We start from the raw sequence: 18,367 nt of genomic DNA on the forward strand, positions 1-18,367 counted from the left end.
ACTAATGTTTTTCTTATTTTATGTCACAGGAACTTAAGAAATATAATGTGACCACTGTGGTGAGAGTTTGTGAAGTGACCTATGACAAGAGCCCTGTGGAACAGCAAGGCATCAGTGTCTTTGTGAGTGTTTATATACACGGATAGCTTAATCATAATTCACATAACTTGTATTTTCAGTATATTCTCACTTGCTGATCTTTTACCTGTAAAATAATATAACTTTTTTTTTGAGGTTCAGCAAAAATTTTCTTTCCATTTACTTGCTCCAAGTTTCCAATGTAATGTTATCAGAGCACACTTTTTTTTTGATGCCTCGTTTGGGAGTGGCATACTTTTATAAGCTTTGAAGAAGGGCCATTGCTTCAAACGACACCTTTATATTTTAAAAAGCTTTTTGTTAACAGCACAGTAATGTAGCGCATTACTTGATATTATAAATGAGCACCCAGGAACCATATTGGGAATTAATTTTGATGCACATACAGGTTACATTTCCCCATTACAGAAGAGAGAAAAACCTTTAAACGGTAGTGAGGTACCAGTGTATGTAGGCATATTTAACTTATTTCGCACCATACATTCCCAACCGTGCTAATCAGAGGTGCGGGGGAAGGACGACAAACTAAACACAAAAAGCGGTTCTAAAGCAGTGAATTTTCAATCTAGATAAAAAAATATATACATCAATGGAGGCATCCTATCATGTGACTTATGCTGTTATGGTCGCTTTTCACATGTGTTTAGGCAGAGGGGACTACGCTCTGAAGCTTAAATATGTTTGTTAAAATATAAACTTGTTTTAATTTAATTGTATTTTGCACATAATGCAGTCTTGGGAGTTTAATGGCACCAAATGGTATAAAAATATACGACATTGTATTCACTATAATAATTTTGTTTCCTTTTTAGGACTGGTCTTTTGATGATGGGGCACCACCATCTAACAAGATTGTTGATGATTGGCTGAACCTGTGCAAGACCAAGTTCCGTGACGAGCCTGACTGTTGCATTGGTGTTCACTGCGTTGCTGGCCTTGGGAGGTAAGGGCCTTTCGCATTGGTCATGGCTAGTTTGTAAATAAATAGTCAATATAGTAACCAGGCTACATAGTGGCTTGTGCTGATATCAACATTGGCTTCCTGTTGTGCAGTTTGGCAACAGTGTCACAGCGCACCGAAGGCATGAAGGTTACATTTGCCGATTGCCTGGTACTAAATTGTTTCCTGAATGTTTTCTCTGGATCTAAGTGTCACAGGTACTATTTGCTCTTTGGAATGGTAAGTGTACACATTGTTGTTTGAATGCACAGCATGGGCTGTTGTGTGTGCAATTTTTTTTGCTTACAGTATGGGCATTCAGATGATCGTAAATATGTTCTTTATAGGGACCCAGTTTTAATTATTAGCCATTCACATCATTGCCAGTTGTGTTTTTTTTTTAAATGGGCAAGGTGTAGAAAATAATGATGAAGTGAGTACTGACTGTGTGTACACCAGCTGTGTCCCCATCAATGTTTTGTGGGCCATGCAGGCACAATAGCTAATGGCTGACCATGTTTTGCTTCCTAATTGCATCGAGATGGTGAGGGTGGTATTTCTGCATTCGAATCACGGCGTATCAATAGCATCCGTCGTGCTTTGAACACTTATAATCAAGGCACACGATTGCATGTGTACCACCCCTCAATGACGGCTGCTCACTTTCAGTGAGACATGATCGTCAACAAACCCATCACAGGCAAAAAATGTGATTGCTATTGGAGCGAGCACTCTTCAACCCAACAAAAAACCGTGTTGGCCCAAACCCTTGATGAAGATGACAGACATACACAAACACATTAACCTGCTTATAATTACATGTGACAACTTTAAAGCCAACTTCTAAGACATGCAGTGATTCCTGTGGATGGTAGGTTGTGTGCTTTGTCTGATAAAGCAGCCTGCCTGAAAACACAAGCATCTTGCTTTGAGAGGTGTTGTATATGAGAGCTGAGCAGAGAGCTGGGAAATTAGAAACCACATAACAGCTGCAATTCTAGAGTGGCTAAACTTGACCGTGTTCGCTGCAAGTGGAGAAAGACTCGTGGTTTTAACCCCACCCTCTTCAGTTATACGTGGATATGTTTGGAGACTTAACATTTAAATTCTTCCATAATCCTAGCTTTGAATGGCAGTTCTTCATTTTCAGAATCCTCGTGTGGAGTGGTTGCCAAACGGTTATTAGTGTGCTATAATTGCTGTGGTCCCTGATTAGTTCCCGGTCATGGCTAGCATCAGCGTCGAGTAATATCTAAACCAATCCTGGTGAAGTATAGTCAAACAACCTCTCCAAAGAACAGTAAATTATTAAGATCCATTGTGAAGTACCACGTTTTTTCAAATAATTTTTGTTTCAGAAATTACTATACTTTAAAAATAGGTGTAAATATATGTTTTACATTCAATAATTGCCAGTCAATGAATGCGTACACGTGTTTGTAGTGTTTTGCAAAGAGGAGGGAAAATCTTAACTAGTTAATCAGGATTTTAATCTGTCTTGTGCAACTCCTTTATCTAAAAATGAATAATGCTTCCCTCGAAGAACATGTATTCTTCCTCACATTCTTATTGACCTTAGAATAATAAATACTTCCCGCACTGATCGGAGATGAGTAATGGAAATAACGATCGACTACCTTGGAAATGGAAAATCATTTGTTAAGTTGCAATTTAACGGGTCATGTGTCAGAGCGTTGGGCTTGAATGACGCACTCTTTGAGTATTCACTGTCAATTGTCTTTAAACTATGTCCCCTGCTAGTCTCATAAGGCATACATATAATCAAACTGCATTGTTCACTGTAATGGGTGATGAAGTGTATTATGTACTCACTTGTTTTGCAAGTTCCTTGGAGACCACAACGCTTAGCATGCATAGGTCATTGTGGTTTCCCGTTATGGTCACGTTGACCAGAACAAGCTTTTTCCCCGAAAGTACCACAGAGGCTCCTCCTGAACTTGTATGCAGCACTTGTAATAGCCACGTAACAAATTTATATCGTTTAATGGTTACCTTGTGTATACAATTGCCTACTGCTGGACTTTGATAAATGTGTTACAAGTTGCATTTATATATTGTCTAAAATGTGACTGCATCTCGAGAAATTGGGCCTATTTGTTTCAGTGACAGTCTTGTAATTGGCAGAAGAAAAAAAGTAAGTCCTTCAGGCCTGGACTTGAATCGAGGTAGAGAGCCATAGGCATGGGAAACTGTGGAGGGAAGGGAGTTCCAGATTATATGGGCAGCAGAGGGGAAATAATTAACTCCGATTGAACTAAGATTGACTAGTTTTACATAAATCTTATTTTCTGGAGCGTGTAGAGCGCATGGAGTGAAATAAACGAGAGAGATAGGCAGAGGGCAAGTCCATGGAGGATTTGATAATTGAGTGTGATCTTGAAATTGATTTGAGGTTGGATTGAGAGCCATTGGAGGATTGGGGTTATGTTTTTCTTATTAACGGGTAAAGGTAAGCAGTCTGGCTGCTGTATTTGCATCATCTGAAGTTTGGAGGCGAGGGATTGTGGCGGGCTGTAGGAGAGATTTGCAAGAGTCTAGTTGGGATTGTTTGAGTATCATCGGAAGCTGGGGTAAGGAAAATGACATATGAGGTCTTGCAAAGTTTAAATGTGGGAAAAGAATGAGTGCTCTGGATCAATAACTCTAATGTTTTGTACTCTCTTTGCCAGTGTCTATACAAACAGGTACTAGACCATGGATAAGTTGGTAAAATATTTTTGTTAAAATATACAGTGAGGGAAAAAAGTATTTGATCCCCTGCTGATTTTGTATGTTTGCCCACTGACAAAGAAAGGATCAGTTTATAATTTTAGTGGTAGGTTTATTTGAACAGTGAGAGACAGAATAACAACAACAAAATCCATAAAACGCATGTCAAAAATGTTATAAATTGATTTGCATTTTAAGTAGGGAAATAAGTATTTGACCCCTCTGCAAAACATGACTTAGTACTTGGTGGCAAAACCCTAGTTGGCAATCACAGAGGTAAGACGTTTCTTGTAGTTGGCCACCAGGTTTGCACACATCTCAGGAGGGATTTTGTCCCACTCCTCTTTGCAGATCTTCTCCAAGTCATTAAGGTTTTGAGGCTGACGTTTGGCAACTCGAACCTTCAGCTCCCTCCACAGATTTTCTATGGGATTATGGTCTGGAGACTGGCTAGGCCACTCCAGGACCTTAATGTGCTTCTTCCTTGAGCCATTCCTTTGTTGCCTTGGCCGTGTGTTTTGGGTCATTGTCATGCTGGAATACCCATCCACGACCCATTTTCAATGCCCTGGCTGAGGGAAGGAGGTTCTCACCCATGATTTGACGGTACATGGCCCCGTCCAACGTCCCTTTGATGCGGTGAAGTTGTCCTGTCCCCTTAGCAGAAAAACACCCCCAAAGCATAATGTTTCCACCTCCATGTTCGACGGTGGGGATGGTGTTCTTGGGGTCATAGGCAGCATTCCTCCTCCAAACACGTTGAGTTGATGCCAAAAAGCTCCATTTTGGTCTCATCTGACCACAACACTTTCACCCAGTTGTCCTCTGAATCATTCCGATGTTCATTGGCAAGCTTCAGACGGGCATGTATATGTGCTTTCTTGAGCAGGGGGACCTTGCGGGCGCTGCAGGATTTCAGTCCTTCACGGCGTAGTGTGTTACCATTTGTTTTCTTGGTGACTATGGTCCCAGCTGCCTTGAGATCATTGACAAGATCCTCCTGTGTAGTTCTGGGCTGATTCCTCACCGTTCTCATAATCATGAGAACGGTGAGATCTTGCATGGAGCCCCAGGCCGAGGGAGATTGACAGTTCTTTTGTTTCTTCCATTTGTGAATAATCGCACCAACTGTTTGTCACCTTCTCACCAAGCTGCTTGTCAATGGTCTTGTAGCCCATTCCAGCCTTGTGTAGGTCTACAATCTTGTCCGTACCATCCTTTGAGAGCTCTTTGGTCTTGGCCATGGTAGAGAGTTTGGAATCTGATTGATTGATTGCTTCTGTGGACATGTGTCTTTTATACAGGTAACAAGCTGAGATTAGGAGCATTCCATTTAAGTGTGCTCCTAATCTCAGCTCGTTACCTGAATAAAAGACACCTGGGAGCCAGAAATCGTTCTGATTGAGAGGGTCAAATACTTATTTCCCTCATTAAAATGCCAATCAATTTATAATATTTTTGACATGCGTTTTTCTGGATTTTCTTGTTATTCTGTCTCTCTCTGTTCAAATAAACCTACCATTAAAATTATAGACTGATCATTTCTTTGTCAGTGGGTAAACGTACAAAATCAGCAGGGGATCAAATGCTTTTTTTCCCTCACTATTATACTTTATTAGAGTTATGAGTTTTCCTCTGGAAATTTTTTACAATTTTGAGTTTCTGCAGCTGGCATTGTAAATTAATACTGTTGCATGCTTTATATGAGTTTGAAACGTTTAGGGACACCATAAATACTGCCACATGGCAAAGTACATCCTGCTTTTTCTTGATTATTATCATAATGCAACATCTTTCACACCTTATTCACATAGATAACATTCACTCTCATGAGCTTGTATGAGATCACATAATTTCTCAGCAAACACGACAATTCCAACAGGCCCTGGAACATATTGGCTGGACTGTTCCTTCTACCAGCACTGATCTTAAGATTTTAATCTCCTCAGCCCATGGAAGAACGTCTTACATGAGAAACGTTTTCGACCGAGTGCTATACAAGATGCTGTTAATACATGTATGTGGTATCAATTAATCGTTTTACTGGGATTTAATTGTAGCCCTGCTTCATAGTCGGTACTTGCTTAAACTTGTATGGGATTTAGATTAAGAAATAGGAAAATGTTTGACTTCCCCAATGTACCTAAAATATGGTGTCCGTTTAATAAAAGATAGAAAATGAGGCATTATTTTTGAGATCCTTCATAATATATATAAAAAAATTATTACACACATTGCCATCCACCAAATGATGTCATTTACGCTTCTGATAGACAAACATGCCAGCGTGCCAATTAAATTACAAGCAGATCACCCCACACCCTATGTGACTGCACAAAGGACCCTGATAAAAGCCTAGCAACGCAGTGTAATGGCACTCGTTGGAATGCACAGGGATCCCATTTAATTTGACCCTGAACATTGGCAAAGGGAGTTTCTGACTGCCAACTTGTAATGCGATTAGTCATGAACTGAGTCTACGTTTAGCTTGGTAGTTAGTATAATGACAAGAATAGTACATGTAGTTTTAAAATATCCACTGCTCTTCACATGTCTAAAGGGCAACATACTGCACATACGTGTTTTGATTATGTAGCGTATATGATTCTAACTGAATTTGGCAACATTTTTACATTTGAACATTCCTTTCCAAGCATCTTAATTAATTGTTGAATGCTGTTCGTTTTTTTAGAATAGTGTCATGCTAGTCTGCATATGTTCTACAACACAATGGTTTTATTTTTGGCATTTAAAAGAAATGCATTCGCTTAAAATGCATTTTCACCTGTCATTTCAACTTCATAATGTCAAGTCAGCATGTTGCCCTGCATAAATTAATTTGGAGTGGCACTCACTTTTGTAGGTGGTCTTGAGCCAGTAATGGCAATTCAGCATTATCATAGCAGGGGCCAGTCACCCCATAGGACAACCATTGTTGACTTTCCATGAAATGGTAATAATATGATTAACCCCTGAGGGATGATCCTAGGTGTCTGCTGCTTACCACGACTTGATGTGTTACACCCTTCTGATTGTAAGTTGAGCGGTACAAGCGTGGCATCATCTGGTCCAATTTTTGGGAATGTTGCAATTCAATTGGGGCTTAAATGTACTCTTTTGCTATTTCTCCATTTGATATAAATATACTGCCACCCTGCTGATGACTCGGATATCAAACCAATCCAGGTTTTGCTTTGTCTAAAGAAATCCTGCTCTAAAACTTTGGTTCAGAAGGCTCATTGGTCATTGAATTTAAGTACTTAATCGATTACATATCTTTACAATGAAACTAATATCTTCCCTGCTATGCTATTACCCACTTAGAGACATTTCATGTTTATTTATGCATAAACACTTGCTTTGATGCCTCATCATTTTAAAGTGAGGCCTTCATATTTATACCAGGTGAACCCAATAGGTTTGAACTATTATCACTAATATGCCACAATGAACCCTCATGAATCATCCATGTTGATTTGTATTCTGTGGTGCATTCCTTTTTAAAAGCGTCAGATTTAAAATTTGTCCAAACATGCACCAGGCATTGCTTGTATTTAAAACACTTTATTATTGCGAGATTGCATCTGCCAACAAGCCTAGTCTTGATGTTTTAGCCTTGGTCCCTTTGACTGTGGGAAATGGTTTGAGGCAATTCTTCTGACATCAAATATGCGCTCAGACTGTCTTGATGTACACCTGGATCGTCTCCTGTCTTGATAAGAAAAGGCTACTCACAAAGGTTGTTCTTAGCTGCTGCTTTGTGTGTTCTGTACTGGCTTTTGACTGGCTCGTGATCGATTCAAATGTACCATGTGATTGTGTGAAACTTAGTTTAACCCGAATATGGGCACAAGAGCACACTGTCTTGGCTTTAAAGGTCCTGGTTTTATGTTTCGGGGTGCAAAAAGAGGTTAAGATAAAAATTTGTGTTCTTCCTAATTTGTATTAATCCACATGTAATGCATTTTTATTTTTTACACATTGGATTCTCACCAAGTGGTGTTTCAATAGCAGCATTTTTTTAAATGTAACTTTATTTTGTTTAACATAGAAAAACACTTCTTAGACAGTTGTACACAACCATGAACCAAATGAAAGTGGATGAAGGTTGTGAAGTATTTTTTTTTATGAAGTTCAATCTAAGCATTACATATTTGTTTTATCAAGAAATACATTTCTGTGAATGTAAGTTCCTGTGAATGTGCATACCCTTGCTTTTCACTGGCTTGAGGCCAATTGCTGTATACCAGCATAAAAACTGCATTCCCCATCTCCCTAGCTGGGAAAGTTTTGCTCCAACTCGCCCTAACTTGATCACTGCTCAGTCCTTAAAATGCACAATACTCATCAGCACTCCATTTCATTAACCAGTTTAAATTGGTATGGGAATAGGTTTTACCCTTTTAACTGGCACAAAAACTGACACCTTTATTCAAGGCATCATGTTTGCAGTGACCACAACACAAGCAGTCAAAATGCAAACAAAAAAGACAACTCTGATAATAATATGCACTGTCCTTGAATTTGATTGGTCCACACCCGAGACAGCTTTTCTTAGAGCCTAGTCTCCATTGGTGTTGGACCAGAAGACGCCAAAAGGCGTACAACTCAAAAACAGCGCACTATCAGAGTATTGAGGGCTCGGGGTGAGCATTAACATTATGAGACCTCCTTTGCCAGAAACAAGATATAGGAATAGGTTTTACCCTTTTAACTGGCACAAAAACTGACACCTTTATTCAAGGCATCATGTTTGCAATGACCACAACACAAGCAGTCAAAATGCAAACAAAAAAGACAACTCAGTTGTGCCAGTTAAAAGGGTAAAACCTATTCCTATATCTTGTGTCTGGCAAAGGAGGTCTCATAATGTTAACAGTTTAAATTGATTTAGCAGTTTTTACATCCAGAAGCTCCGGCTAGATGTGAAACTGGCCTGCGGTGTGCATGTTATTTAGTGTCTTGGTTAAACCATCGCTTTCTTACCATGAAGATGTCCTGAGGGAATGAACCTCGTCGTTTGATAGATAGAAAGAAAAACAAATTGTGATAGGTAGTGTTCAGTGGCATTGGCTGTAAAGATCTTGCCCTTTGTGATAACCCTGTGCACAGATCCTTTTTCTGACTTGTGTATTGACACTTTCAATGTCGTTGGTTGCTCAGGGCTCCTGTGCTCGTGGCCCTTGCCCTCATCGAGAGTGGGATGAAGTACGAGGATGCGGTGCAGTTCATCAGACAGTAAGTATCCTTCACCACGAAACCCCGCTTACCCCATATCGATGTTCCTATTAATTATTCTCTCATTATCCTGGGCGGGTGGCGCTGTGGCAAACAAAGGACTCGATTCACAATTGGAATGCCCACGAGTTCAAATTCCGGGTCAGGGTTGATTCAGTCCAATCCCGCCTTGGGTCGGTAAATGAGGTGGTCAACAGTGGTCATCCAGTCGTAAGACTGGGCCCCATCATGGGCATGAGGAGTTTCCCTGCCTGCCTCGGCTGCCATTGGATATGAACACCACCCAACGCTCTTATGAATGAGCATGGAGAGACTTTTACTTTTTGTTTTAGGATTATAGCATCGATTGAATAAAGCGTTACACATTACTTGTGCATAAACAGTCTCCTATTCTATGCAATGCTGAAAGATACAGCTCAAAATAACCAAATAGTCCTTCTAGGTAAATCATTAGACTGTGGTGTTCCAGGCTGTTGGAAGCATAAAACGTTTTTTAATCACAGTACGGTGCTCTGTTACGTATGTGGGTTGAGCTGTCGGTATGATGACGATTCTGAATCGACTGATCTCTTGATTCCACATTACGCCTTCTGTCACTCCCACCTTATGTGATGCTCGGTTATCGCGCTGCAGTCGCATCATGGTGTAGATGTTGAAATTAAGCGTCGGAGTGACACTGCCGTAACGTCACCCGTGGCATTATTGTGAGCCCGGCCGAAAGTTAAAACCTGGACATAGAGCCTGGGTGTGTTTCTAAAAGATAAATTATATGTATTTGTAGGTTTGTGCCTTTAATGCTGTTGTTCATGGCTATGATCCAAAAGATTAAGTGGCATTTGTCAGCAAGTACAGCCTGCTGGTTTGAATCCTTTTATTTTGTATGTACAGTTGTAATTAATCACCGTGACTGATCGTGATTCTCACATTAAATAATTACTTGTGATGGGGCTGGTACACGTCATTAATTAATCATCTTTTTACTTTTCTGTTAAACCCTAGAAGCCGATGAACTATCGTTCTTTAGACTTGTAAGGATAAGCTTAAAACGAGAGAGTTGCACGTGGGTACATTTTGTACGAGTTGAAGTAAAATGAGAGGATTTGTGTAGGAATTGAAGGGGTTTTTTTTGTAGGTGCACTAGAACAGGAAGTACCTGAATAGATAGGCCATCGAAATCGCACAAAGGACCCGGTCTCCTTGTAATTTAATAAGGGCTGTTTTGATGTTCATTGAACTCATTCATGTTGGTGTAATTTTCTCAGGGGTACATAATGTGCTTTTGGTTACTCCACACCCATGTGAATCAAGATTAATTGCTGTTAAAGGCTTGAACCACCTGTGGCGTTGCGTTGTCTAGTTTGTATGAAGGTCCACAGGAAGTATAACATATCCTTTTTCCCCACAGTAGTAAGCCTTTTACGAGATGTGTTAAATAATAGATGATTGTTTTAACCTGCTCGAGTAGCTCGTTATACATGCTAGTGGCAATTGTTGTTTATGGACTTTTGTCAGTTTCAGAGTAGCGTGAATGCATCGTGTATCTCGTGTGGCGCAATGGTGAAACATTTTGCAGTTGAAAGGGTGTAAGTTAAAATCCTAGTTGGGGTCGAGGGCTATGATTCATCTAGGGTCGATAAAATATGTACCATTATATGGGAAGGAACCAGTACCTGAGAGCATTACCCCCGCTATAGGAATGTGGAATATCCATCACTGGGGCTCAAGGCCACCAATGGAGATGAGCACTACCACCCTACATGTACTGGTTTTGACAAGGAGACACTATAACAAGGCGGCTGTGCAGGAAGGCTTGGGACATCTCTCTTGGGGTCTTGGATGAGTTGCTTTAGTTTGGCTGATTCGGGGTGAATGCCTTTGCGAGGGGTTGGAAGGGGTTACCAGACATGGCATGTGCAACTTGATGTCAATGATTTAATTGCTTACTTACACATTAACTGCTTAGGGGCTCTTAACTGGATGTTTTGCCTTCACTTTAATTTCAAACTAATTTTGGGGGTAGGGCTGTGGTTGCAGACGAGAAACATAAATGTACGTGTATGTAGCCAGTGTCTGTTTATAGCCAGACCTGAAGTTAGTAGTTTCCCCTTCGGGGTGAGACAAATGCTCAGTGTGCGTTTTAATACAATTCCACCTTGGAGTTTCTAAATTCTTTGCCATTTATGTGACAACCTTTTAGCTGTTGGTGGTTGAAGTAGCAGTCGTACCTGTTTTTAATTGCACAATTTGGAAATGTCATAAAAAACTGCTGTGTACTGCATAATTAAGCGTAGGTAAAGGGTATTTCCCATAGGTACAGCACCTTATTGTGCTATTAATATTATGGTTACACAGCCTGAATGTGTCAACGATTTTTGCAACAATACATTAGCTGTACCGAAGTAAAGTATACCAACTGATTCCAGTGAACTTAAATTATACATCAATGGGGCTGTTGTGGTTATCGTAAGATATTCTAATCGCTGTTGAGTTTCTCTATTGGTGAGCAGTTCGCAGTTGGTGGATCAAGGTCAGCGAGTCGGTGTATGCGACTTAGGCTTTTTTTTATTTTCAGCCAAGCCTGACTAACACCGTTTAATTGAAAATCAAGTTGCGTAAACAATGAACTGCTCTGCTTTAACAGCAGCTAATGTTGGCAATAAAGCACGCTCGGCCTGTAACCCAACTGCTTGAGTGGCAGCGCAGGGACAGCATTGCGTGACTGCCTTCAAATATTCAACATGTCAGCATTAGCTACGCAACAACTGTTGACTCTTCACACTTGATAAAGATGGGTTTCTATCAGCAACATGACGGGCAATGAGTTTATCCCCAAGTGGCATGTGGACTTTCTTAGTACTTTCTGATAGTGAATCTAACTGTTTGTATAATTCCACTGTAGGTCGGGGTGGAAAGATAACATGAATTCGTCAATTAATATATTTTTAAGCTAACAATACGTGCATTGCACATGCAACACTGTTTTTGAATTAATGCATACAAGAATAATTTTACATAATCCATTGCGGCAACTGGAGTTGCTACCATTTGACACAATTTTAAAGTGAATTGTTTCTTGCAATTAATTGAGTCCCTGAAATCAGACTTAATCTATTTTATAGTGATTAATTCCACCGTTAATATCTGTTAACTAAGGAAAGGCTCACTGAGTCTCACTACTTTTTTAAGGAGGGTTCCTGTTTTGGGACATTTGACAATGAAATGAAATCGGTGCCTGAAGATGAGCATCCATGTGAGAGATTACCTGTCCAACGGACCACAGGTCGGTTGACAACTAACAATGCAATGTCGTTGTGCACCTCTGTCTCTTAGGAAACGCCGCGGAGCCATTAACAGCAAGCAGCTGCTCTATCTGGAGAAGTACCGGCCCAAGATGAAACTGCGATTCAAGGAAACAAATGGCCACAAGAACAACTGCTGCGTCCAGTAAAAACGAAGCCTCTTAGCCGAGGGACCTGTTTTGGATGAGGAGAAACAAATTCCGTGCATCTTTGCTCAGGGACAGGTTAACTTGGACTGCTCAATGCCGAAGTTTCCAACACACACTCTGGTTGTTATGGAGGCTGAGAATGGGAAGGCGTATTTTCCATCTCGTTCTCCCAGTGGCTTCGCTCGGGGGTTGTTAGTGGTGGCTTAAGCTCACCGTCAAATGGCCTTTTCTTTTTTCTTCCACCCCCAATCGATGTCGGTGGTCCGTTTTACTTGTGGGTTTGCAAGTTGATAATTAAATTCTAACTGAATACCAAACAGTCCTCCGAATGCGATTTAAGCCAATTGCTTGGTATATCCCACGTAATGATTTGCTTAAATGTCTACATAATTAACTTGACATTCAGATTTTGATACCTCATTCCACAGCAAATGAAGCCCTTGCTGTTAACCTGTCCCTTGAGTGCAATTGACCTGATTTGTTTTACACGTAGACTGTCCAGCTGAAGAAATCCTGTTATAAATATTGATTTCGTCGCCATAATTGTATTTGTTTAGATATCACCAATGAATGCGTTTTTCGGTCTCCATAGCGGTGTGCTTGGCCCGTCCGGGATTGTGGCCAATAGCAATTTACGCTCTAAATTATAGGCATGCTGCAGACACTGATGGCTAGTTATGGAGATTCTATAGCCCCGCTCCAAAATGTTCCAGGGTATTTTCAGCTGGGAAATCCAAGGGGAGTTTTCATTTCCACAGTTTATTGCAAACGAAATCAAAGCTGTAGACTTGAAAGCACATTGTTTCAGTAAATTTTTTATTGCCTTAAACCTCCTTTGCTCTTCGCCTGTGAATAAACATAAGCAGATGTGGGGAACGAAATATAACTCCCATGGCTGAGACATGGGGGTCTGTGATTCAAAAATGCACATTTAAAGCTATGCTAACCATTTACTTGCATTAATTTATTTAACGTTACCTTAATTAATCAGAGTGGTTATATATATTGGCTTTTAAATGTGCATCAAAGCAAAAACTATTAGTTAATTTGAGGCTATATGTAGCTTATGCCATCTAGCTTTGATAATACAGTGGTTTCTGCCATTGTAGCTTAAAGCTTTTCTTTATGGCATGCAAGTGTGTGCTGAGAGTCCATTATGGTCTGATTTACGGTTTAAAATGTCAAGCGTGGGTCTTTGTCGATTGCTTGCGTTGCATAAGACCATGTGACTGGTAGAGATAGGAAATGCACACGTCACACGCTCAGAGGGAATGGTGCATTTCTGTGTCTGCTGAAAGAAAGGTTTTATTTTGGTCGTAGTTCATAGTGCCATTGTTTCGTCTTAGTATGGTTGTGTCAATGATTTTTGCAGTAATGATTTTGGACATGAAACAAACGGCCTTAGATACTAAGCAAAACCTTGGCCACTGCAATCTCTACAATTATAACTATAAACGACAAATATGGCCTCTGTTACTTCAGCCAAGTGTAGAAACTGGTTTATAGCAGTGCGTATGAAGCGGGAATGTTCGATTTAATTTTATGCATGGAACATATGAGTACTGAACAGTTATGAAACTAAGTGCAGAAGATCATATTTAAATACGAACAATATCGGAGAGAATAACATTTTATATGACCATTAATACACAAGGGGATTCATTTTTTTACCGATTTTTAAATTTACAAAATGATGCGAAACATTTTTCTGCTGCGTTGCCAGTGGTGCACAAAGCATCAATAACTAACAATAAAAAGACAACACTTTCGTTCATAGCACTGCCTTTAAGGGGAAAATATATAGCGGGCAATGTTTCAGGCAGTGGGTCTTCTCATATGCTCTGAAGGGCCATTGCCTGAAATGTGACCTATGTTATACATATATCCTCCCGAAACAGTGCTATTGATGAATTTGTTGTAGTGTTATGATGCTAAAGTATATTTTTGGGCAAAAACTACATCTCTGGCAGTTCAAACACTGAAGATGTTTAAACTTTTTTCCCACCACCAAATAACTTATTTTTGGATTATAAGTAATGTTTTTATTTAAGATACCAGCATGATAAATCTAGGCCGCTTAAGTTCAGTTTTAGCCTTTTTGTATGTTGATGCGGGAAACGGATGCAAATGTATTGCTTCCTCTTGTCTGCCGCCTCAACCCATGTAAGAGTACGGACCGGTTATCAGCAAGCGTACAGCTTTAATGTAACTATGCGGCGAAAAAGCCAGCCGTTTGGGGCTGTACCCGGTTCTGATATATTCAGAATTTGGTTTTTGAACTTTTTATTTCCTGTTGTCAACAGCGTTGAAGTGTCAGTCAAACAATAATTGATTTGTGTATACGGATTACTCATTGTCATCAGTCGTGTGCAGGTAATCCCTTATTTGGTATAATTACACATTTGATTGCTTGAATACTTAATGCAACGTATTCATCTAATTAGATCTATTTGACTAAGGAAGCAAAATCACAAAGCCCTAGGCTTTGTTGTATGGTATGTTTACATTTGATGTCAGTCATTGCTTAAAACCAAGCTGCTGACACAATCATTTCCTCGATATTGAATTTTAAGCCCTTTTTCAAATGCTTTACAATGAAAGCAATCAAGAGTAAGTAATCCACTGGTGCATGTTGAGCGAATTATTTGCACCGCTGAAAATTGAGTGATAGGGGATTACCCGCTTGGGTTCGGGTTAACACGAAGCCGACGCCTTTATTAATCTAAGTACAGTAACATTTACTTGTGAGTGACCCTTCAACACTGGCTGTCAACAGATTGTACTTTTGTTTGTGGCCACTTAGCATGCGTTTAAGAAATGTCTATCGCTGAACACACGAGGTACTTGCCCCCATTTTTAATAAACAACAGTTGCTGTGATCACGATGCCGTGAGCACTCTTGTGCAAGTTGAAACCTGGATATGGTACTGCAGACCAATTTCAGCAACCCCCACAGACAATCGTCTTGAGGTGGCAAAGCCTTATTAATTAATGTTACTGCGCTGTGAGGTAGCGTTTTGAGTACCGTAGCAGTAATACAGTGGGTAGGTGTGGTTCCGTTTTTTCGTCATTGTGTATTCCTAAGCAAAAAGGGTTGTTTAATGTCTGAAATGGTTGTGCACCTGAATTTAATAAGGGGATCATGGTTTAAAGTAACTTAGTGTATGCCTGCTTTATAACAAATTGTTTTGTAACTAGACTATTACTTTGACGTTTTGATGCAACAGTGTTTCTGTATTTTATTACGTATTTTTGGTAATAAGTAAATAATACAAGTGTACCTTCTTTGTCATTGCAGGTAAAAAAAAATATTTTGTACAAGAACTTAATAACTTTTAGGCAGTGCTTTTCTAATCAGCCAAACTTTTTTTGCCGACAGACCTGCAGCCTTACACTGTTTAGAAACCAAAATGTTTTTGAGTGAAAATGAACTGGGAAGGGTTTTGAGCGGCACATACGTCCAGTTCCGTCTACATTCGAACGACATTGTTTAGTGCAACTCTGGTCTGTGTCCTTAAAGTTGTCGGCTTTTCCCATTTAAGAACAATGTGAGTGGCAACTGCGCTATCTGAATAAGTGTCAGAATTCATCTGTAACAGGTAAACAAGCCTGTGAAATACAATAAATGTTTTAAATATCAATTCACAAAGATGTGCATGTGCTTAAAAACTTTCAAGAAATTATATTAATATACATCTCAACTAGTTTTTGTTGTGGTAACGTATTGTGTTATGGTTATTAGTCCAAGTTGCTGATCTGCTGTCATCTGCATTGTCCTTTCACATTTAATGTTGGCACTTTGCGTGTATGCAAGTGCAAAGTACATTTTTGTTGAGCGAAAGGTCACAAGAGTGCAGTTTTAGCACAGGCATGCCAGGGTCATGTTCGCATGTGCTACCTTGAACTATGCTGCCACATTCTTTTAGTGTCCAGTCTATTCCAGAGTATGGATGCATGCGGGTTTGGTTGTTCAGAGCCCCTGACTTGCATTGCATCCAATAGCTACTATGCTTGCTTTGTTTTAAATCACATTCTGGGGTTAATGCCACTGAAAGAATGTGGTCATACGATGTTCCACTTGTTCTGCTACTGTCAGGAAACATGGAGAATATAAATTTATTTTGTGGTTATGCATATTTAGTATGGTGTGTGAATATACGCCATATGTAAACATGCCGGTTCACGTAGAATTATATTTTTTTGCAACTGGGTATCATTTGTTGTTAATATCCCAGTTCATTTTCCGTTTCCCCGGGATCCAAATGCATTAATAATAGCTGTTCCGTTTCATTTCTGACCAGTTTGTAAATTACAAGAACACGTTCAACTGCCACAAGTGGTGGGTATTTTGGTCTTTTTTTTAAGGAAGTGCTTTTGCTTGCCACAACAATTACAAATAATTGTGTATCCATTTAGTTAAAAAAACAAAACTTAATTAGTGCATATAAAATAAATTGTGACATGTACTGTAATTTTAGGAAAGATTTACACATTGAAGCCAATCTTTAAATAACTCAATTAAAATTGATATAATGTCCTGTAACAGAATCGTGGAAGAATTTGTAAAGCAAATATTGCATCTGGAAAATAAACAATGAAAACATTGAACTTTTTTTGCTTTGCTGTTTTGAAGTGTTCCTGTTATGGTGAAAAGCTAATTTTGAGTATTAAATTGCTGTTGGGGTCATTGGAGAAATATATTTTCCTTAAGCAGCACTTGAACTATATTGTATGTATGTTTAACTTCTTTCGCACCGTACGTAGCCAACCGTGCTAATCGGAGGTCCAGGGGAAGGACAACAAACTAAAAAAAGTAGTTCTAAAGAAATGCGCATTCCTGCAGCAAAATATTTTTTTAATGAAATTAGCTTATTGGGATTGCTTTATTCCCGTGGTCAAGTAATACAACAGGTTCCACATCACAAGCGAAATGCTGTTATGATTCTTGTCGCATTGGATGTCTTGCATCCACTGTATTCTTAAAAGGTCAAAGTACATGCCACATCAGAGTTGCATTTGGCATTGTGCAATATCTTAATGCAGTACTTTAACTCTACAAACGTATTTGGGAATTACAAAAATAGCCACGAGCAATTTAAATGACTAGCCGTTACTATACTTAGGTTGCTGTCATCTGTACATTTCAACACATGACACGGGGGTTAAATAATATTACCGATATAGTTAACACGAGGCTGCAGTGGGACAGGTGCGCGACCATTTAAAGGTAGTTTACATCGAATATGCAGACCACATGTTTATGAGTAATTTGGTGATGAGTTCAGCCAACTGCTTTAATTCGATGGTTGCCATTAGTGGTGTTTTCAGCGTGGTGCTCTTGTTGTTTAGCCAGCCATGTAACTTCAGGCGGGCATTGAGTGCCTGCCAGCCAGGACAAACGATCTTGGCTTATCGTACAAAGTGGACAAGCAGACGTCCATTGTCCCAGATGGTTGATTCAGAGTTGTGTTTCCATATGCATTACGTCAAGACAGGCGGTAACTTGTGTGATATTGCTGGATTCCATTGGGGTTCTGGAAATAACTTTTTGGCTTTAGACACATGGTAGGATATTGGGTGGGTACCCAAGAGGGTGTCTGCCGTGTTCCATGTGCACAATTCAGCTGCACAACAGACATACATTGGTTTAGCGGTTATACGTGGGGGGCTATATATTTGATGTTCCATATTTAATATTCATTGTGGAGTCCGCAGCCCAAAACAATGTAACTCTGTGGCTCAAAATACGGTCCAGTAAAATATTTATCGCGGTGGAATTGCGACACGGTGGGGGTTAGCTGTGAACCCGGCAGCTTGAGTTTGATTCCCGGTCACGATTTATTTCAGTGGCGGTTGACATCAGAATCAGTGACGTCATCACACCAAGCTGCCCAGCGTGGTGAATGGTCAAC

At 39.8% G+C, this 18,367-nt stretch overlaps 1 protein-coding gene across 1 annotated transcript in view; it reads left to right on the forward strand.

Annotated features, from left to right (window-relative positions):
- The window catches only part of LOC116942645 (protein tyrosine phosphatase type IVA 1), an 18,749-nt gene extending 1,686 nt beyond the window's left edge, over positions 1-17,063 (forward strand). Inside the window, exons 2-5 of the mRNA XM_032954811.2 lie at positions 30-122; positions 912-1,042; positions 8,933-9,007; positions 12,338-17,063. Of these exons, the coding sequence (XP_032810702.2) occupies positions 30-122; positions 912-1,042; positions 8,933-9,007; positions 12,338-12,455 (417 nt within the window). The 3' untranslated portion in view covers positions 12,456-17,063. The remainder of the gene's footprint in view (positions 1-29; positions 123-911; positions 1,043-8,932; positions 9,008-12,337) is intronic.
- Positions 17,064-18,367: the final 1,304 nt, after the last annotated feature.

Source organism: Petromyzon marinus, chromosome 15 (genome assembly GCF_048934315.1).
Source record: "Petromyzon marinus isolate PM22_M1 ecotype Great Lakes invasive population chromosome 15, UKy_Petmar_22M1.pri1.0, whole genome shotgun sequence".
Taxonomy (NCBI): domain Eukaryota; kingdom Metazoa; phylum Chordata; class Hyperoartia; order Petromyzontiformes; family Petromyzontidae; genus Petromyzon; species Petromyzon marinus.